Source organism: Anabas testudineus, chromosome 7 (genome assembly GCF_900324465.2).
Source record: "Anabas testudineus chromosome 7, fAnaTes1.2, whole genome shotgun sequence".
In the NCBI taxonomy this organism is placed as follows: Eukaryota; Metazoa; Chordata; class Actinopteri; order Anabantiformes; family Anabantidae; genus Anabas; species Anabas testudineus.
In genome coordinates, this window is record NC_046616.1 from 3,088,899 (window position 1) to 3,110,429 (window position 21,531).

A 21,531-nucleotide genomic window follows, 5' to 3' on the forward strand; every position below is an offset into this window, starting at 1 on the left:
GTCATTTTTACAGTGCCTGTTTACAAAAATCCCTCCAGGTTTTTCTTTGAAATCACATTCATGAGAATGAGATGGCCTGAGATCATTGACCTTGACCTTTGTTCACTAATATGAAATCAGTTTCTGTTCAGTTTCCACACTTTTCCTTTCTTTTAATGCTTTTAATTGATGACATTTAATCAAAGCTCTTTCTTTCTGATCTATTGTTTTATCTTGTATTATAATTTGGGAAAAATGTAGTGATACTGCTGCATTTGCTGTGGATGTTTTGACTATTGAAAATGTATGTTTTAAGCCTCTGTTTTGTAAAATAAAGGAAAGGACATAAATGTGATAGTAAATATTAAAGTTTACACACATGTAGATCAGGTGACTGACAACTGGATAAAATATGAATAGAATGAGTATCAGTTTCACTGTGATGGTTATTACAGAGGTGCTTATGCAAATTACAATGTATTTATCTGCACAGTCTCGTTCACAGCGTTGCATCTAACTCTGAATGTAAAAGATACAGACAATATATCATCACATCATATGCATCCATGTTTGAAAGATAAAACACCGAAATAACTGTATTTACCTTTTTCCTACACTAACCTGACTTCCTAAACACAGACTCAAAAAAGGTTATACAAGTTTTTAGTCACTCCAGATATCCTCTCTACTGTATGTTGGCCTGAAATGAGTTAGGCTGGAGTATCTGAAGTGTAACAATGAGTTTTACAGATTTTCTGAACCAGGGGTAGAATAATGCATAGATCACAGGGTTTAAACAGGAATTTAAAAATACAAGAAAAACAATAAAGACGTTACTGGAAGAACCCATCATGAGATCAGATCCAGAAAGAGAGACACAATAAGATGGACAATAGCACACGATAAACACAGCAACAACCACTCCAAGAGTCCTGGCTGCTTTCAGCTCTGATTTCTTCACAGTTACAGTCACTGAACGCTGCAGTTTGACAGCTGCAATGTGGGAGCGCATGGAACGAGCCTGAGACACAGCAACTACAAACACTCTCATATACAGAATGATGATGGAGGAAATGGGGATAATAAAACCAAAGACAATGTCGACAGCTCCAATTATGTTTATCACACATTGTCCATAGCAGGAGTTATACCTGCCTGGTTGTTTCAGGTTATCAGACAAAAACATAAAGCTGTAGCAAACAGAGTAAATCCAACATAGGAGAACACAAATTCTAACTTTGTTTGCAGTGATCCTTGCAGGGTAACGCAGAGGGTCACAGATAGCAACATAACGGTCGACTGATATCAGCACCATGTTTACTACTGAAGCACAGACAGTGATGAAGGGGGAAAAGTAAAACACGACACAGACCAGGTCACCAAGATACCAGCAAGGTTCTAATAAGAGGATTTGAAACGGCATCACAATGAGACCAACAAGGAAGTCTGAGACAGCCAGAGAGAGAAGGAGGAGGTTGGTGGGAGTCTGGAGAGCTCTAAAGTGAAAAAAAACAACAACAAACAAACATAGTTGATATTATAAACAGCTGAGGCATTGTAACCAGCAGAAACAAGAAGTAATGGAATAATATGAACAATCTATACAAAATAACAACTACTGTAGTTGTAGGCAAAGCTTATAAACAAATGATTCATCAAATCACAAAAAATGTCTGTAAGTATCTAATGACAATAAAATCAGTCCAACAACATATTTTCAAAGTTAAGACATGTATCTGTGCCTGAAGTGGGAGATGGAGATGATGACCAGCAGGTTGAGAGACACAGTGAGCAGAGAGATGGAGGACATCAGTATGTAAATAATCATTGCATCAAAATGAGTGCGTGTTTGCTTCTTGCAAGACGTGTTGATGAGTTGTGGAAAGCAGAGTTCAGCTTCATCCTGTGTCTCCATCAACAGAGAGAGAGAGAGAGAGAGAGCGAGAGAGGAGAGAAGCTGCTGAGTGCGAAGCTTTCTGAGCCAAGTGTGTGTCATTGTTCTGATTTATCTCCCTTCTCCATCCCCCATTAGGATTATGCGTCATCCTCCTTGTTGGTGTCTTCAACACTCTGCAAAATCTCTTTTCTCTTTGTTTGTTTTTTCGTTGTTGTTAAGCCATTACTTGCATCACGTCTGGCAATATTAACTTGTATGTAAGTGTATCTTGATTTGAACAGTTGATTAGTTGAAACTAACTGTCACCTATTATTTGTATTCTGTGTGTCTGGTGGTTTTTGAGCCTGTGCACTGCTCTGCATTGGTACAGAATGGTAATGAGTGGGAAAGGTAGAAGGAGTGGTGCTGGGCAACAGGTTTGACCTTGGAAATGTGCAATGTAGGTTGAGTTCTACGGAACAACAGGCACACAGCTACACGGTTGACTATTTTTTGACCTGGGGAACTACCCAACAATATGTGGGGCCAGCTTACAAAAGTTAGTTGGCCAGAAGTATTGATGCCCCTGGTCAGATCCTCAATGAAGTCCCCCAGGACACAGAAGATACCCTCTCCACACAGTTCCCACTGATTTACAATGGCAAAAAACATATTGACACGTAGTCAATGGTGACCTCATTGGTCTTTGAGGTATTAAGGAGCAGATGTTCTCTCTGCAACACCCTGTCAGCCTCTTCACCTCATCCCTGTAGGTCAGGGGTCACTAACAACGTGGACTGCGGTCCGGATCCGGACCCAGAAGCTGTCCCATACGGACCTGGAGCTACAGCCCAAACCGAACGTTTTGATTCCAAATCTAGCGGGACACCTTAAATTTAAGTGGCACGGCTATTTCGGTCTTTACGGTAGTTATTAAGTAGACGCAAGAACGCATTGGCCAATTGAATGCGAGCTAAGCCATCCCACGTGACTTTACCTAGCCAGTCGATTCTGTGGATCACAGGCGGTAAAATTAGCGACTCAACAGTAGATGAGAGAAAGTTGATGTTGGTAAGAATTAATAAAGAAAGACGGTGATAACAGAAAAACTGAGAGGAGAGAGAGACAGACGACAGAGAGGAGAGAGACAGACGACAGAGAGGAGAGAGAGACAGACGACAGAGAGGAGAGAGAGACAGACGACAGAGAGGAGAGAGAGACAGACGACAGAGAGGAGAGAGAGACAGACGACAGAGAGGAGAGAGAGACAGACGACAGAGAGGAGAGATACAGACGACAGAGAGGAGAGAGACAGACGACAGAGAGGAGAGAGACAGACGACAGAGAGGAGAGAGACAGACGACAGAGAGGAGAGAGACAGACGACAGAGAGGAGAAAGTTGCTAAAAGGACGGTGAGACAGTAAAGAACTTTTAATTTGGAATAGACTGACTCCTTTCTGTTCATATTACCCACTGGGAGCACTAAACCAGTGTGTCTAATATGTTCAGAAACTGTGGCTCTTATAATAACTATCACAAATTAAGGGGGGGGACGAGGCAGGAATGAACTTAACAGGATTTATTAGCAAGACTTACAAAAAAACAGGGAAACTAAGGGTGGTGTCAACAGACACTGCAAAAACACGAGGACAAAGTAACAACGTAAAACCATCAGAGAGACTGGGAACAAAGGAACAAAACAAGACTCCAAAGTATCAAAGAAAACCCACTGCACGATGGCAGGAAAACACTCACTGAAACAGGGTAACAAAGTCCAAAGATTCAGGAGGGGAAAACAAGTCTAGAGAGTCCAAAATCCAGAGTCCAGGGGGGGAAGCAGACAGGGCTGAGGAGGAATGAGCAGGAGCAGGCAAGGTTGGGCAACAGTCAGGGAAAGCAACAGGCAGGAACACAGGCAAGGAACCACAGGCTGGAGACAGGTTGGGGAAAACGACGCTGGAAACAAGAGTGGGGAATGACGACGATCTGACAGGGGAGGAAGGTCTGAGGAGAGCTTATGTAGTGTGAGGGGAACACAGGTGAGAGAACTGGCTGGTGGGCGGAGTCCAGAGGGAGAGTGAAGTGGAGCAGTGAGGGAAATCCTCAGCTTGGCCTGATGCCAGGCCGAAACCATGACAGAACCCACCCGGCAAGGGCCGGATCCCAGACGGCCCAACGAAAAACCAGGAAGGACGAGCAGACCAAGATGGGCGGGAGGAGGGGGCCCGGAGGAGGGCCCGAAAGCACCAGGCCGGGCGGGCGGAGGGAGGCCAGGAGGAGGGACCGGGCGCAGCAGACCCGGAGAGCCTCCGGCGGACGGCCAGGAGGCGGCAACCAGGATTGGAGAGACGACGAACCAGAAGGCACAGCCTCAGGCGGACGGCCGGGAGGCGGCGAACCAGAAAGCAGAGCCTCGGGCGGATGGCCCGGAGGCGGCAGGAGAGCCGGCGAACCAGAAAGCAGAGCCTCGGGCGGACGGCCCGGAGGCGGCAGGAGAGCCGGCGAACCAGAAAGCAGAGCCTCGGGCGGACGGCCCGGAGGCGGCAGGAGAGCCGGCGAACAGACCCGGAGCGCCTCGGGACTGCGAAGCGGAAGCCGGCTGCCTGGAGCTGAGACCTGGAGGGCCGGCTGCGGAGCTGAGACCTGGAGGGCCGGCTGCGGAGCTGAGACCTGGAGGGCCGGCTGCGGAGCTGAGACCCGGAGTGCCGGCTGAGGAGCGCCGGGCGGATGCTCCGGCGGCGGCGTCTGGAGTGCCGGCTGAGGAGCGCCGGGCGGATGCTCCGGCGGCGGCGTCTGGAGTGCCGGCTGAGGAGCGTCGGGCGGATGCTCCGGCGGCAGGAACGGGACAGGCTGGAGAGGCGGCGATGACGGCGACCTCGGCGTCGACCCGCTCAGAGACAGGAGAGACAAGAGAGACGGCGACGACGACTTCTGCGTTGACCCGCCTGGAGACAGGAGAGGCTGGGGAGACAAAACAGACAGGAGAAACGGCGACGACGACCTCTGCGTCGACCCGCCTGGAGACAGGAGAGACGGTGACGACGACCTCTGCGTCGAGCCGCCTGGAGACAGGGCAGGAGTTGTTGTGGTAACCAGAGCAGCGGTGATTGCAGCAACCAGGGTAGCGGCGACCGTGGTGACAGCAACAGGATCAAGAACAGGAGCGAGGACAGGAGCCGAAGCTGAGGCAGTTGCGATGGCAGGAGCAGCTGCCGTGACAGGAACTGTGACTGGAACCGTGACGGGAGCAGCTGCGGCGACTGGAACCGTGACTGGAGCTGCTGCGGCGACTGGAACCGTGACTGGAGCAGCTGCGGCGACTGGAACCGTGACTGGAGTAGCTGCGGCGACTGGAACTGAAGCTGGAGCGGCTGCGGCGACTGGAACTGAAGCTGGAGCGGCTGCGGCGACTGGAACTGAAGCTGGAGCGGCTGCGGCGACTGGAACTGAAGCTGGAACAGCTGCAGGAACTGGGGCCCTGACTGAGACTGGAGCAGGAACTGGGGCCGTGACTGAGACTGGAGCAGGAACTGGGGCCGTGACCGAGACTGGAGCAGGAACTGGGGCTGTGACCGAGACTGGAGCGGCCGTGGTGACCGGAGCGGAATCCGGAGCGGCCGTGCTGACTGGAGCGGCCATGGCATTCCGACGCCTCTGGCGGAACCGCCGCAGGTATCTGGATTGCAGGTAACTTAGCGGTTTAGGGGCTAGAACCAGACGTGTACCCCAGAAAGGTGAGTCCCGATAATCTTCTGAGTGTGCATAGTCCTGCAGTGCTTCAGGGAAAAGCCCGTAATGATCAAGACGGGGAGGGAGGTTTGTGTGGCCGTAAAAGGGATCATATGGATCCATGGCCGCGGTCTGGTCAGATCGTTCTGTCACAAATTAAGGGGGGGGACGAGGCAGGAATGAACTTAACAGGATTTATTAGCAAGACTTACAAAAAAACAGGGAAACTAAGGGTGGTGTCAACAGACACTGCAAAAACACGAGGACAAAGTAACAACGTAAAACCATCAGAGAGACTGGGAACAAAGTAACAAAACAAGACTCCAAAGTATCAAAGAAAACCCACTGCACGATGGCAGGAAAACACTCACTGAAACAGGGTAACAAAGTCCAAAGATTCAGGAGGGGAAAACAAGTCTAGAGAGTCCAAAATCCAGAGTCCAGGGGGGGAAGCAGACAGGGCAGAGGAGGAATGAGCAGGAGCAGGCAAGGTTGGGCAACAGTCAGGGAAAGCAACAGGCAGGAACACAGGCAAGGAACCACAGGCTGGAGACAGGTTGGGGAAAACGACGCTGGAAACAAGAGTGGGGAATGACGACGATCTGACAGGGGAGGAAGGTCTGAGGAGAGCTTATGTAGTGTGAGGGGAACACAGGTGAGTCCAATATGCCGCTGATTGGCAAGAGCAGAGGGAGAGAACTGGCTGGTGGGCGGAGTCCAGAGGGAGAGTGAAGTGGAGCAGTGAGGGAAATCCTCAGCTTGGCCTGATGCCAGGCCGAAACCATGACAATAACGTCATTATGAGACAAAACACAAAGGTTTTGAACACACATACCCACTCAAATCTGAAGTGCGATCACAGAAAGTTGCTAGTCTCAGAGCCCAGTATGACCAGTCCACCAGGATCTGGAACCACATGCTCAGTTTGATGTTACATAACAATAAATTTGTCAAAAGGTTTTTGAATTGTACTGAATTGAGGTATTCCTCCCGCAGGGTGTTAGAAAAAAGCCTGTAGTGCTCAAAACAGGGACAGGGGGGAAGTTTGGGTCGGCCATTTAAGGGATCAGAGAGATCCATGGCTGCGGTCTGGTCAGTTCGTTCTGTCACAGTTAAGAGGGGAACGAGGCAGGAATGAACTGAACACAGGTTTTATTAGTGAAAAGTACAAAAACATATGAAGGTATGGAAGTCCCAGGTTCACTAACTTAACCAAGGGCTCATCTCATGCTGCCCCTCTGTCGGGCCACATTATGGACTGTGGCTGTGCCTATTTGCAGCATCTCAAAGCAGGCGAGACAGTTGCTGTCTAGGTGATCCAACAAGTCCAACTTGGGCCTGTAGACGGCATTGTTGTTCTCCCTAGCACCAATATTCCTCTCTTTTAGCAGCCACTTGATCTCCCAGTTCAACCAGGGCTTCTGGTTTGGGTTTACACTCAACCGTTTCTCCACAGTCACAGTGTCTATATGCATTTTTTAATATAACACAGAACACTGTCTGTGAAAACTTCAAGGTCTGAATGTTCAAAAAAGAAAAAACAAAACAAAACAGTGGGTCATGTCAAAACAGCATTTGTGATGAACTGGAGGATATTGTCAAAAATTAAATTCTCCTGCTGATTGGAAACATCTTTAAAACATTTTAAGTTAGATGTGCTAAACATTCTCAAAGGCTCAGTCCCATCTGGAATTTTCACCAAGTCACTGTTTAGTCACCGGTTAAGAGACACAGCCTGGATTCTTCAGTGCTAAACAACTACAAGACCTTTAAAACATGTGTCAACACAGATTCAGGTAAAACACCGGTTCGGATGTTGCTTGATCTCAGCAGCGCTTTTGAAACAGTAAAACGAAAACAACAAACTCCTTCTTGATAGATTGAATTAGGGGGTTAGATTATCAGGGGAGGTTCTAAATTGGTTCAGATGATATCTTGAAAGCAGGAGTTATGTGATCTCTATTTGGGGATTAAATCCAAACAGGTAGCCATGACATGTAGAGTGCCACAGTGTACCACTCTTGGACCATTGCTATTCAACCTGTACATGCTTCTTCCGATAAACGTTTCTATCAGAGTTATGCAGATGAAACTCATTTATTTAGCTCTGACACCAAGTGACTATTGGCCTTTATTTTCACTCAGTCAGTGGATTTAAATGTATTTAGTGCCGTAGACCGACCAAAACTTGCATTACAAACATATGAATAAATAACAGAATTTATTTAATTGTCACAACTTTGTGACATTCAGTTTAGGTGACAGAATATAAAATACATCTTTTCAGTCACTCCAGGTATTCTCTCTACAGTATATTGGTCTGAGAGGAATAACGGTGCAGTATCTTAAACATAACAATAAGTTTAACAGATTTTCTAAACCAGGGGTAGAAAAAGGCATAGATCAAAGGATTTAGACAGGAGTTAAAATATACAATAAAAAAAATGAAGAAATTAGTTGTAGAATCCATAATGTTGTAGCCAGAAAAAGAAATAAAGTAAGGTGGACAGTAACACATGAGAAACACAGCAACAACCACACCAAGAGTTCTGGCTGCTTTCAGCTCTGATTTCTTCACAGTTACAGTCACTGAACGCTGCAGTTTGACAGCTGCAATGTGGGAGCGCATGGAACGAGCCTGAGACACAGCCACCACAAACACTCTCATATACAGAATGATAATGGAGAAAATGGGGATGATAAAACCTAAGACAAGATCCATAACTATGTTTGTAAAAACTACACATTCTCCGTAGCAGGAGTTATACCTGCCTGGTTGTTTCAGGTTATCATATAAAAACAAAATGCTGTAAAAAACAGAGTAAATCCAACACAGGAGAACAGAGATCTGAATTCTCTTATGTGTGACTTTGATGGGGTAATGTAGAGGGTCACAGATAGCAACATAACGGTCGACTGATATCAGCACCATATTTACTACTGAAGCACACATGGTGATAAAGGGAATAAAATAATACAGAACACACACCAAGTCACCCAGGAGCCAGCAAGGTTCTGCTAAGAAGATCTGAAACGGCATCACGAGGAGACCAACGAGGAAGTCTGAGACAGCCAGAGAGAGTACGAGGAGGTTGGTGGGAGTGTGGAGCTGCCTGGAGGGAAAGAAAGTCATTAGAGTGAAACACCAATACCAACAGAAGTAGCATTTCTAAGATTCAAATGAAATAACAAAAATGAAACTATATCAAAATAACATATATGGTGGTTATAGCTGTGCCTGAAGTGGGAGATGGAGATGATGACCAGCAGGTTGAGAAACACAGTGAGCAGAGAGATTGAGGACAGCACAGTGTAAGTGAGCAATGCATCAGAGTGAGGACGAACGTGCTTTTTGCAAGAAATATTGACAAGTTCAGGGAAGCAGAGTTCAGCTTCCTCCGTCTCCATCAATGGCGAGAGAGGAGTAGACATTCTGCAGAAAAACAAACAAAAACAAAATGCCCCATGTTAGAGAATCTGTTGACTGTTTCATGTGAATACAGTATGCAGCCCTAAATCCTGGCCATTGCTGCTTAAAATCAAACCTACACACACCTGTGCCAATTTTCTGCATTTACCTGAGGAAGACCCAGTTGGACCTAAATGAAACGTACAATAAGGAGGCAGAAGGAAGAGAAACATAGCTTGAGATAAATTGTTTTCTTTAATTGTAAAGATTAAGATAGGTGACTTTCTTCTACGCAAAAAGAGAACAGTTACCTTTGATTTATTATATGCAATGAACAATGTGTCGCTGGATAGGATGACAGACGTGTATAATATATTATACATGTTCTGGCCGCACAGGAGTTAGGTAGCAGTTTCTTAAGTGTTACAATAAAACAGGGGTAGAAAAATAGATCTCAGGATTTAGAAAGGGGTCAAAATATATATATAAAAAAAGGTAGTTAGTTAGTATGAAAGTAAGTATAAAGTTATAGCTGCAATGTGGGAGCGCATGGAACAAGCCTGAGACACAGCCACCACAAACACTCTCATATACAGAATGATGATGGAGGAAATTGGAATAACAAAACCTAAAACAATGTCAACAGCTCCTATTATGTTAATTACACATTCTCCATAGCAGGAGTTATACCTGCCTGATTGTTTCAGGTTCTCAAATAAAAACATAAAGCTGTAAAAAAACACAGTAAATCCAACACAGGAAAATGTCCTTTATGTGATCTTAGTGGGGCAACACAGAGGGTCACAGATAGCAACATAACAGTCGACTCATGTCAGCACCATGTTTACTACTGAGGCATTGACAGTGATAAAGGGAATGAAAAAATTCAGAGCACAGACCAGGTCATCTAGGAGCCAGCAGATTTCTGTAAAGAAGATATGAAACAGCATCACATGGAGACCAAAAAAGTGTGAGACAGCCAGAGGGAGAAGGAGGAGGCTGGTGGGGGCATGAAGCTGCCTGGAGGGAGAGAACTGAACATTACAAACACATTAAGTAAGATAATCATAAAAAACTGACACTTGGAATCACACATGAAATAAATATGAATTTGAGTACTGAACAAAAGTCACTCACTTCAACAGATGTGACCTAAATTTAAAGTTAAAACATGTATCTCTGCCTGAAGTGGGAGATGGAGATGATGACCAGCAGGTAGAGAACCACAGCGAGCAGAGAGATTGATGACAGCAGAGTGCAGGTGAGCACTGCATCAGAGGGAGGACGTGTGTTTCTTGAAGGAGGTGTTGAGCAGTTGTGGAAAGCAGCTTTCTCCAGTTTCTCCATCAGAGAGGAAAGACGCTGCTGAACACTTTCCCAGCAGTGATACGTCATGCGACTGACCCATCTCCCTCCTCCCTCCACTGTTGGATCTTTCTCCCTCAGGTTTTGCATGATGAGTTCATCTGTCTCTTCATCACTTTCAGAAACTTCACTTCTTTTTTTTCATTTCTGGCTAAACTACACTAAACACAGAATAAGTTATATAGAGTTCTTTAATACACAGCAAACGTTTTAAACTTATTAAAACTATGTTTACACAGTATTATGATAAAATCACAAAAGATGTAAATATCAGCGATCAGAGCAAATAGGCTGATCAATCTCATGTAAACTGTGTTAGTTAAACTGAGCATTGAAACAGGGAAAGTAGCTGGTTTCAAATTCACTATCATGACACCCATCCCTCCACTGTTTACTACATCCATTCATTACCTGCAGTTAAGTTTTCCCAACTAATGAACTTTATCAGCATCTTCCAGGCCTCAGTGAATGTTGGCTCATTGTGAATTTTGTGATTTGTACTTGTGGTTAATAATGATAAAAATTATAAATGTACAGTACTTATATTGTGATAATGTTTTTTATTGTACGAGGTACTTCATCACAGAAATTGTATTATGTTGTTTATGCTGCAAATTAAATATGGGAATTAAATATGGGACATCAATGTACATGATCAGTAACTGAACACAGGCTTTATCTGAGCTGCTCCATTGCATTGCTGAACATGCAATGAAGAAAGTTTCAACTGGTGGAACATCATGTGAATAAAATATTCAATATAACATCACATACAGGATTTTTGTCTCCTCATAAAAACAGTTCAGCCCTTTTCAGTCACTCTACAAATTTTCTTTACATTAAGTTTTTCTGACGGGAGTGAGGCTGCAGGATCTCAAGTGTTAAAATGAGTTTAACAGATTTTCTAAACCAGGGGTAAAAACAAGCGTAGATCACAGGGTTTAGACAGGAGTTGAAATATGACATAAAAAAATAAAAATAGGTAGAAGAGCCTATTATACCGTCATAGCCAGAGAGAGACATACAGTACGAGGGAGTGTAACACATGAGAAACACAGCAACAACCACACCAAGAGTCCTGGCTGCTTTCAGCTCTGATTTCTTCACAGTTACAGTCTTTGAACGCTGCAGTTTGACAGCTGCAATGTGGGAGCGCATGGAACGAGCCTGAGACACAGCAACTACAAACACTCTCATATACAGAATGATGATGGAGGAAATGGGGATGATAAAGGCTAAAACAAGGTCAACAGCTCCATTTAAGTTAATCACACATTCTCCATAGCAGGAGTTATACCTGCCTGGTTGTTTCAAATTCTCAAATAAAATCATGAAGCTGTAAAAAACACAGTAAATCCAACATAAGAGAACAGAGATTTGAACTCTCTTTTGAGTGATTCTAGTAGAGTAATGCAGAGGGTCACAGATAGCAACATAACGATCGACTGATATCAGCACCATGTTTGTTATTGATGCATAGACTGTTATAAAAGGAAAAAAATAATACACAACACAGACCAGGTCACCCAGGAGCCAGCAGGGATCTGTTAATAGAATTTGAAAAGGCATCACAATGAGACCTACAAGGAAGTCTGAGACAGCCAGAGAGAGAAGGAGGAGGTTGGTGGGAGTGTGGAGCTGCCTGGAGGGAAAGAAAATCATCACAGTGAATAATTAGTTAGCAGTTAGTTTTTGTTAAAAACAGTAATATTAAGTGAAACCACCAATTTTTACTGAAAGCACTGTTTTGAACAAAAGTCACTAATTTCACACAAATACATCTCAATAACAAATTTTCTAAGCTAAAGAATTATCTGTGCCTGAAGTATGAGATGGAGAAGATGACCAGCTGGTTGAGTAACACGGTGAGCAGAGAGATGAACGACATCAGAGTGTAAATGATCATAGACTCAGAAAGAGGACGTTTGTGTTTCTTGCAGGAGGTGTTGAAGAGCTGTGGAAAACAGAGTTCATCTTCCTCCAGTTTCTCCATCAACAGAGAGAGAGTGAAGATGAATCTGCTAAACAGTGTCAAAGCTAATTTATGCCCCCCCACCCCTCTGATTTTGCATAACACCCTCCACCCTACCCACATCTTCATCACTCTCTGAAGCAACTTTCCTAAAAGTAACAGTACAGTAGTGACTACACAGCATGCCTTGGGGTAAAGGTAAGAATTTAAAATAAACTTCGGCCATATTAAAACAAAATACACAGAAAAAAAGATGATTCCTCTGTAAAGAAATATTTTTTTACAGTGGCAAGAAAAACTTTGTGAACCTTTTGGAAAATCAGGTTTTTTTGCATTAATTTGTCATAAAACTGGCTCGGATCTCCATCTAAGTCACAACAATAGAAAAACACATTTGTTTAAAATAATAACTAACTAATACTAACTACCCAAATATACGTTTTCTGTAGTTGCAGATCAGACCTGCACAACGATCTGGATTAATTTTGGACCACTCCTCTTCACAAAACTGTTTCCGTCTAGCAATATTCTTGGGATGTCTGGTGTGAATCGCTCTCTTAAGGTCATGCCACAGCATTTCAATCAGGTTGAGGTCAGGACTCTGACTGGGCCACTCCAGAAGGTGTATTTTGTTCTGTTGAAGCTATTCTTTTGTTGAATTACTTGTAAGCTTTGGATCATTGTCGTGTTGCATCACCTCCATCCTCTGCTGAGCCTCAGTTGGGGACAGGTGGTCTTACGTTTTCCTGCAAAATGTCTTGATAAACTCTGGAATTCATTTTTCCATCAATGACAACAATCCGTCCAGGCCCTGAGGCAGCAAAGCAGCCCCAAACCATGATCCTCCCTCCGCCATGTTTTACAGTGGGGACGAGGTTTTGATGTTTGCGTGCTCTGTGCTGTGTGTTGTTTTTTTTTTTTCTCCTCACATAGTGTTGTGTGTTTTTTCCAAGCAACTCAATTTCGGTTTCATCTGTCCACAGAATATTTTGCCAGTAGTGCTGTGGAACATCCAGGTGCATCATCACCATCAAACGTGCTGCAATCTTTTTTTTTTTGGACATCAATGGCTTCTTCCGTTGTGTCCTCCTGATCGTTGGTCTTCTAAGAGCTCTTTTCTGTGAGGCATGGTTCACATCAGAGGGTGCTTCTTGAAACCAGTAAACCCAGCATAAGGGGATTTAAGGGGTTTAAGAGGCATTTTAAGATACATGTATTTTTGTTTATACTTATGATCTAGTTAGTATACTACTTGACAGACATAGTTTGCATTGTTGTAGTTAGTCGTATATTTAGCAGGCTCTTGTTTTCATATGGACTGTGTCTGTTGGCTTATCTGTTTGGTTTTATATGTTGTACATATGATTGTATGTGTAAAGTGTAACAAATCTTAATGACAACATTTTCAAATTGTCATTGTCTGAACGGATGTTAGGAAAGAACTGGACCCAGGAAGTGTTTGGCCCCTCAATGTGCCCTTACAGAACCTCACTGTGTGCTGTGTAAAAGTCTTAAGGTGGAGTTGGCTGTTGTGGAAAAGGGAGTCAAAGTTTGTTGTGAGTTTATTATGAGATACCACACATCATCTTCATTTTGTTAATAATTAAGTAATTAATGTCCCTTTCAGTTTCTTTTGAACAATGGGTTTCAGCCGTCAGACATAAGACTAAGCCATAGAACTAAGGGGAAAGCAAAGTACCACTGCTATGTGCAAGTGATTGAAGAAAGGCAGCAGTTTTTTTTATCACTGACATTTTTGCAGGAAACTGAACCCAGGGCTGTGAATGAGTCAAGTTCATGTCTTACATGTGCAAAATGTAACACAGTATGTCATTCCACCAATAATCATTCAGTTTCAAAAGGACTAACCATCATTTTTTGGTTTAATTCAGCCTATAACAATCTCTGATGGACGTTTTTTAAGCTACTTACAAAAGTCAGAGGTTTGTCTGTATCTTATATATATAAGTTTCAACATGGCACTGAAAAGTTACTTTAATCGGAATTAGATGAAATATGTTTTATATAAAGATGAATACTAATATATAATAATTGTTTTATTTTATTTATATGCAAAACACAAAATAACTCAGTGTTCTTCTCTCTTTGGTGACTAAGTAACATGTGAACAACTTCATATTTCTCATTCACTTATATCGTTTGTCTCCTTTTCTTTACTCCATGGTTTCTCTCTACAGTACGTTGGTCTGACACGAGTGACGCTGAAGTATCTCAAGTGAAACAATAACTTTAACAGATTTCCTAAACCAGGGGTAGAGGAAGGCATAGATCACAGGGTTTAGACAGGAGGTGAATAACACCAGGAAATTTGCAAAGGCATTAAGTGAGGAACCCATCATGATGTCATAGCCAGAGATAGAGACGCAGTAAGATGGACAATAACAAATAAAAAACACAGCAACAACCACACCAAGAGTCCTGGCTGCTTTCAGCTCTGATTTCTTCACAGTTACAGTCACTGAACGCTGCAGTTTGACAGCTGCAATGTGGGAGCGCATGGAACGAGCCTGAGACACAGCAACTACAAACACTCTCGAATACAGAATGATGATGGATGAAATGGGAATGATGAAACCTAAGACAACGTCGACAGCTCCAATTATGTTAATCACACATTCTCCGTAGCAGGAGTTATACCTGCCTGGTTGTTTCAGGTTATCAAATAAACTCATAAAACTGTAGAAAATACAGTAAAACCAACACAAGAGAACAGAGATCTGAACTCGCTTTCGAGTCACTTTGATGGGGTAACGCAGAGGGTCACAGACAGCAACATAACGATCGATTGATATCAGCATCATGTTTACTGCGGAGGCAGAGACAGTGATGAAGGGTATAATATAACACAAAACGCACACCAGATCACCCAGTAACCAACAGGGCTCTGTTAAGGGGATGTGAAACGGCATCACGAAGAGACCCACAAGGAAGTCTGAGACAGCCAGAGAGAGGAGGAGGAGGTTGGTGGGAGTGTGGAGCTGCCTGGAGGGAGAGAATATTTCACTGTAGATGTTTAAACTCATGAACACTAAAAACATTATCAGCAGAAGACACTGTTTTCTATGAAATTACAGTCAACTGTATTCAAATCAATGTTTTGATTTTAAGAACTACTTTTGAACAAAGTCTCAACAACCAACCAGGTGGATTTACTCTAGGCTTTACTCTTTTATCTAGTAACAGTCATTTTGAAAACCTCGACAGTAAGAGCTAAAAGTTTTATCAGTCACTATTACAGTACAACATATAATCAAAGTTAAAACATGTATCTGTGCCTGAAGTGGGAGATGGAGATGATGACCAGCAGGTTGAGAGACACAGTGAGCAGAGAGATGGAGGACAGCACAGTGTAAATGATCATTGCCTCAGAGAAACGCCTCAAGTGTTTCTTGCAAGACGTGTTGAGTTGTGGAAAGCAGAGTTCAGTTTCATCCGGTGTCTCCATCGTCAGAGACAGAAAAAGGAGGTGGTGGCAGCTTCTCATCCGTTCTTCCACAGTTGATGTATCTCTCCTCCTCTTTTGTGAACATTGATGTTCCTCCTCCCTTGTGTAAAATGTTTAATTCATCATTTGTCTTTAATGTGCTAAGAGCTTTCTGTCCACTCCCCTTTGTCCTGTGCACGTTTCTTACCTTCTAAAAAATTGTTGTTTCTTGGTTTTCTTCAACAACCCACAGCAGCTCAGTTCAGTTGCAGCGCATTAAAATAATAAAAAATAATAATTATAAATGTGAAGGTTCCATCACCAAAGAGTAAAAATACTGTAAATTGAGATCAGCTGTTGAGCACAGTGAAGCATCTTTTACCTGCAGAAACATACATTTTAAAATGTTAACCAAAGCAACCTCTGAAATCAAACATCACAGTCAAGGAAAACAGGAACACGTCAGGTCAATATTGGAGTAGCAACCAATCTGAAGAGGGGTAGGCAGGAATCGGTGGTCAGAGAGTCCACTCAGGCAACAAAAGATCAACAGTTGGGGAAACATCATCAGGTTGGACAGGATGTTCATGGTGGAAGTCACATAGAAAGGCAGGGTCCAAAGTAAACTAGGAGGTTTCTCTAGGCAGTACCATTCCCCAGTAGACTAGACCCAGTATTACTGGACCCCACAGCGGGGGAAGGGGAGGAGGCTGTCACCGTTTCAGCCTGGCATCAGGCCAAGCTGAGGATTTCCCTCACTTCTCCACCTCACTCTCTCTCTGGACTCCGCCCACCAGCCCCTTCTCTCCCTCTGCTCACAGCAATCAGCTGAACATTGGACTCACCTGTGCCCCTTTCCCCTACAAAACTCTCCTCAGCCCTTTCCCCTCTGTCAGTTCGTCGTCGTTCCCCAACCTGTGTCCAGCCTGTGTGTTACCCATGCCTGCTCAGCCCTGCCTGCTCCTGCTCATCCTCCTCAGGCCTGTCTGCTTCCCCTCTTGGACTCTCTAGATTTCGTTCTCCCCCCTCTGAACTTTTGGACTTTGTTACCTGTTTCTCAGTGAGTGTTTTCCTGCCATTGTGCAGTGGTTTTTGATTTGTACTTTGGTTTCTTTATTTGTTACTTTGTCCTCCGCCATTTTGGGTAGTTTTACGTTGTTCCTTTGTCCTCATATTTCTCCCTGTTTTTGTAGTGTCGGTTGACACCCCCCTTAGTTTCTCTGTTTTGTAGTTTTACCCAATAAATCCTGTGTTCAGTTTAAACCTGCCTCGTTCCCCTCCTTAACTCGTGACAGAGGCCACAAGTGAACTTGTAACTTTTGTCTTGAAACTGTCTTGAAAACTTGAAATGTCAGATAAATGCAGAGTGGTTGGGGGAGTTGGAGGTGGACTCCCATGGGTTGATGACCTTTATGATGGGGAAGGAGTTTCTTGCATGGTAAATAGAGGGAGATGTCAGAAGACACAAAGCCAAACACACTGATCTGACATGTAAAGAGGTTGAGGAGTCTCTCAAACTATTTTTCATTAGAAGTTTTAAAATGTGGCTCTGGCTCTTCTCTGTGCAAGATGGCAAAGATGAAGAGTGATGTGCACACTCGACCGGGACCTGTAGACGGGTTCACAGGAGCACAGAAGTCAGAGTGTCCCTATGCCTGTACCACCTCAGCACAGATGGTACATGCAGCAACAACTCCTGTGTATCCTCTAGCCTGTAGGAGTGGTACCACTGAGCCGAGGTGGTCTGGGATGTAAAGGTGATCTGATTTCTTGGATATCTTACATCTGCAAAACTGACAAAAGCTCAACACAGTACATCCACCAACTAATCTATTTTAAAAGGTTTGTAAATAGAATAGTACTGAAAACATAACATAAGTTGGTGAAAAGTGTACTTAATAATGATTTCTAATAAATTTGATACCGTTTTAGTTTCATAAAACGCATCATAACTTGAACTACTACAATCTAATATGTGGAATCATCCTCTTTCTCTGAATTTTTCAACTTACAGGGTATTATTATAAGTAGTATATATTATAAGTATTAGTATTATAAGTTGCATTTATTAAACTTAACTGACATAACTACAGCAAGATGGACTCACATTTATAAACTGGATTATAAATCTGAGTACAAAAACTACAAAATCTGTGGTATCTACGACATAAGGGAAGCACAGTTTTTGTACATTAAAAAATCTGGCAGAAACCAACAAAGTACATACACACAGTATTGATGAATTTTTTTTTTTATTTGTCATGGTTGATCATTTTTCTCAGATGACAATATCAGACTGGGGGCTGAAATACATTTTTACCCTAATATAAGATCCATCCATCCATCCATCCATTTTCTACCACTTATCCAGGGCTGGGTCGCGGGGGGAGCAGCTTAAGCAGAGATGCCCATACTTTCCTCTCCCTAGACACCTCCTCCAGCTCTTCCGGGGGAACACCGAGGGGTTGCCAGGCCAACGGAGAGACATAGTCCCTCCAACGTGTCCTGGGTCTTCCCCGGGGCCTCCGCCCAGTGGGACATGTCCGGAAAACCTCCCCTGCGAGGCGTCCCGGAGGCATCCGAAACAGATCTCACGCTCCCTTTTTCCCTCACTCGTGAACAAGACCCCAAGATACTGAAACTCCTCCACTTGAAGGAGGATCTCCCCCCCAACCTGGAGGGTGCAAGCCACCTTTTTCCAGACTTGGAGGTGCTGATTCTCATCCCAGCTCTTTCACACTCGGCTGCAAACCGCCCCAGTGCCTGCTGGAGGTCCCGGTCTGATGAGGCCAACAGGACAACATCATCTGCAAAAAGCAGAGATGAGATCCTGTGGTCCCAAAAACCGGATTCCCTCCGACCCCTGGCTGCACCTAGAAATCCTGTCCATAAAAGTAATGAACAGGATCAGTGACAAAGGGCAGGCCTGTCGAAATCCAAAATGCACCGGGAACAAGTCTGACTTACTGCCGGCAATGCGAACCAAGCTCAGAATACTGTATTCCCGGAGTACCCCCCACAGGAAGCCACGAGGGACACGGTCAAACTCCTTCTCCAAGTCCACAAGGCCGAACGTCTCCCAGGCCCGAGTTTTTGCCTCTGTGACCGTGCGGGCTGCGGCACGTTTGGCCTGCCAATACCCATCAGCAGCGTCAGGAGTCCCACAGGCCAACCAGGCCTGATAAGACTCCTTCTTCAGCTTGACGGCTTCCCTTACTTCCGGTGTCCACCACCGAGTTCGGGGATTGCCGCCGCGACAGGCACCAGAGACCCTACGGCCACAGCTCCGACGAGCCGCATTGACAATGGAGGTGGAGAACATGGTCCACTTGGACTCAATGTCTCCAGACTCCCTCGGGACCTGGTTGTAGCTCTTCTGGAGGTGGGAGTTAAAGACCTCTCTGACAGAGGGTTCCACCAGACGTTCCCAACAGACCCTCACAATACGTTTGGGTCTGCCAAGTCTATCCAGCTTCCTCCTCCGCCACCGGATCCAACTCACCACCAGGTGGTGATCAGTTGACAGCTCAGCCCCTCTCTTCACCCGAGTGTCCAAGACATATGGTCAGAGGTCAGATGACACAACCACAAAGTCAATCATAGACCTCCAACCTAGGGTGTCCTCGCGCCACGTGCACTGATGGACACCCTTATGCTTGAACATGGTGTTCGTTATGGACAAACTGTGACTAGCACAGAAGTCCAATAACAAAACACCACTCGGGTTCAGATCTGGGAGGCCGTTCCTCCCAATCACGCCCCTCCAGGTATCACTGTCATTGCCCATGTGGGCGTTGAAATCCCCCAGTAGACTGCTATTTGGCCCGTAGGCACAAACAACAGTGAGAGACCTATCCCCTACCTAAAGGCACAGGGAAACAACTCTCTCGTCCACCAGGGAAAACTCCAACACATGGCAGCTGAGCTGGAGGGCTATAAGCAAGCCCACCCCTGCCCGCCGCCTCTCACCATGGGCAACTCCAGAGTAGAAGAGAGTCCAACCTCTCTCAAGGAGTTGTGTTCCAGAGCCCAGACTGTGTGTGGAAGTGAGCCCAACTATCTCTAGCCGGTAACGCTCAACCTCCAACAGAAGTTCAGGCTCCTTTCCACCCAGTGAGGTGACATTCCATGTCCCAATTGCCAGATTCCTTGTCCAGGGATTGGGTTGTCGAGGCACCTCCACATGGCTGCCACCCAATCCACACTGCACCTGCCCCCTATTGTCCTTCCTGCGGGTGGTGGGCCTACGGGAAGGCGGTCCCACATCGCTCCTCCGGGCTGTGCCCGGCAGGGTCCCGTGGGAAAGATCCCGGCCACCAAGCGCTCGCCTACGTGCCCCAACCCCAGGCCTGGCTCCAGGGTGGGGCCCCGGTGATGCCAATCCGGGCGACGTAACTAACCTTGATATTCTATACAACATAAGGGGTTTATGAACTGCTCTTAGTCTGGCCCGTCGACTAGGACCTGTTTGCCTTGGGAGACCCTACCAGGGGCTTAAGCCCCCGGCAACATAGCTCCTAGGGTCATTCGGACACTCAAATCCCTCCACCACAGTAAGGTGGCAGTTCAGGGAGGGGCCTGATATAAGATAGCATTAATTTCTTTTCTGTCACACCTCAGTTTCTCTCTACAGTACGTTGGCCTGACAGGAGTGAGGCTGCAGTATCTCAAGTGTAACAATAAGTCTAACAGATTGTCTAAACCAGGGGTAGAGGAAGGCGTAGATCAGAGGGTTTAGACAGGAGGTGCATAACACAAGAAAATCTGTGAAGGCATAGCCGGAGAAAGACGCACAGTAAGGTGGACAGTAACACATAAAAAACACAGCAACAACCACACCAAGAGTCCTGGCTGCTTTCAGCTCTGATTTCTTCACAGTTACAGTCACTGAACGCTGCAGTTTGACAGCTGCAATGTGGGAGCGCATGGAACGAGCCTGAGACACAGCCACCACAAACACTCTCATATACAGAATGATGATGGAGGAAATGGGGATGATAAAAGCTACAATTAGATCAACGCCTCCATTTATATTAATCACACATTCTCCATAGCAGGAGTTATACCTGCCTGGGTTATTCAGGTTATCAAATAAAATCAGGAAACTGTAGAGAGCACAGTAAACCCAACACAAGAGAACAGAGATTTGAACTCTCCTTTGAGTGATCTTAGTGGGATAATGCAGAGGGTCACAGATAGCAACATAACGATCAACTGATATCAGCACCATATTCACTGTGGAAGAACAGACAGTGATGAAGGTTATTAAATAATACAAAACACAAACCAGGTCACCCAGTAGCCAGCAGGGTTCTGTTAAGGGGATTTGAAACGGCATCACGATAAGACCCACAAGGAAGTCTGAGACAGCCAGAGAGAGAAGGAGGAGGTTGGTGGGCGTGTGGAGCTGCCTGAAAGGGAGAGAACATCATCAGTGTAAACATCAGAAGCACTGAAAGCATAATCAGCAAAAGAAAAACTGTAAGAACTACATTCAAACAGAACGCTTCTTATCCAGCTTGTAATACTCAGAAAACATTTTAACAACAGTCATTACAACAATATATTATCAGAGCTGAGACGTTAGTCTGTGCCTGAAGTGTGAGATGGAGATGATGACCAGCAGGTTGAGAACCACAGTGAGCAGCGAGATGAAGGACAGCAGAGTGTAAATGAAGATTGCTTCAGGGTAACGGCGTAAGTGTTTTTTGCAAGAGGCATTGAAGAGTTGTGGAAAACAGAGTTCAGCTTCCAT

The 21,531-nt window shown here is 44.8% G+C and overlaps 2 protein-coding genes across 2 annotated transcripts; both read right to left on the reverse strand.

The window, feature by feature from the left end:
• Positions 1-7,890: 7,890 nt before the first annotated feature.
• Positions 7,891-9,017, reverse strand: LOC113166821 (trace amine-associated receptor 9-like). The gene is made up of 2 exons (XM_026366988.2): positions 8,824-9,017; positions 7,891-8,698 (listed from the first exon to the last, which is right to left on the reverse strand). The coding sequence occupies exons 1-2, from the start codon at positions 9,015-9,017 to the stop codon at positions 7,891-7,893; spliced, it is 1,002 nt and encodes a 333-aa protein (XP_026222773.2).
• Positions 9,018-20,403: 11,386 nt separating this feature from the next.
• Positions 20,404-21,531, reverse strand: LOC113167117 (trace amine-associated receptor 13c-like). The gene is made up of 2 exons (XM_026367508.1): positions 21,371-21,531; positions 20,404-21,187 (listed from the first exon to the last, which is right to left on the reverse strand). The coding sequence occupies exons 1-2, from the start codon at positions 21,529-21,531 to the stop codon at positions 20,404-20,406; spliced, it is 945 nt and encodes a 314-aa protein (XP_026223293.1).

Bases quoted from the DNA above. Each gene is read 5' to 3' on its own strand.
- LOC113166821 (XM_026366988.2), bottom strand. From the start codon at position 9,017: ATGTCTACTCCTCTCTCGCCATTGATGGAGACGGAGGAAGCTGAACTC. The intron at 8,699-8,823 runs GCACAGCTATAA...CTTTCCCTCCAG, and splicing joins ATCTCCATCTCCCACTTCAG to GCAGCTCCACACTCCCACCA.
- LOC113167117 (XM_026367508.1), bottom strand. From the start codon at position 21,531: ATGGAAGCTGAACTCTGTTTTCCACAACTCTTCAATGCCTCTTGCAAA. The intron at 21,188-21,370 runs GCACAGACTAAC...TCTCCCTTTCAG, and splicing joins ATCTCCATCTCACACTTCAG to GCAGCTCCACACGCCCACCA.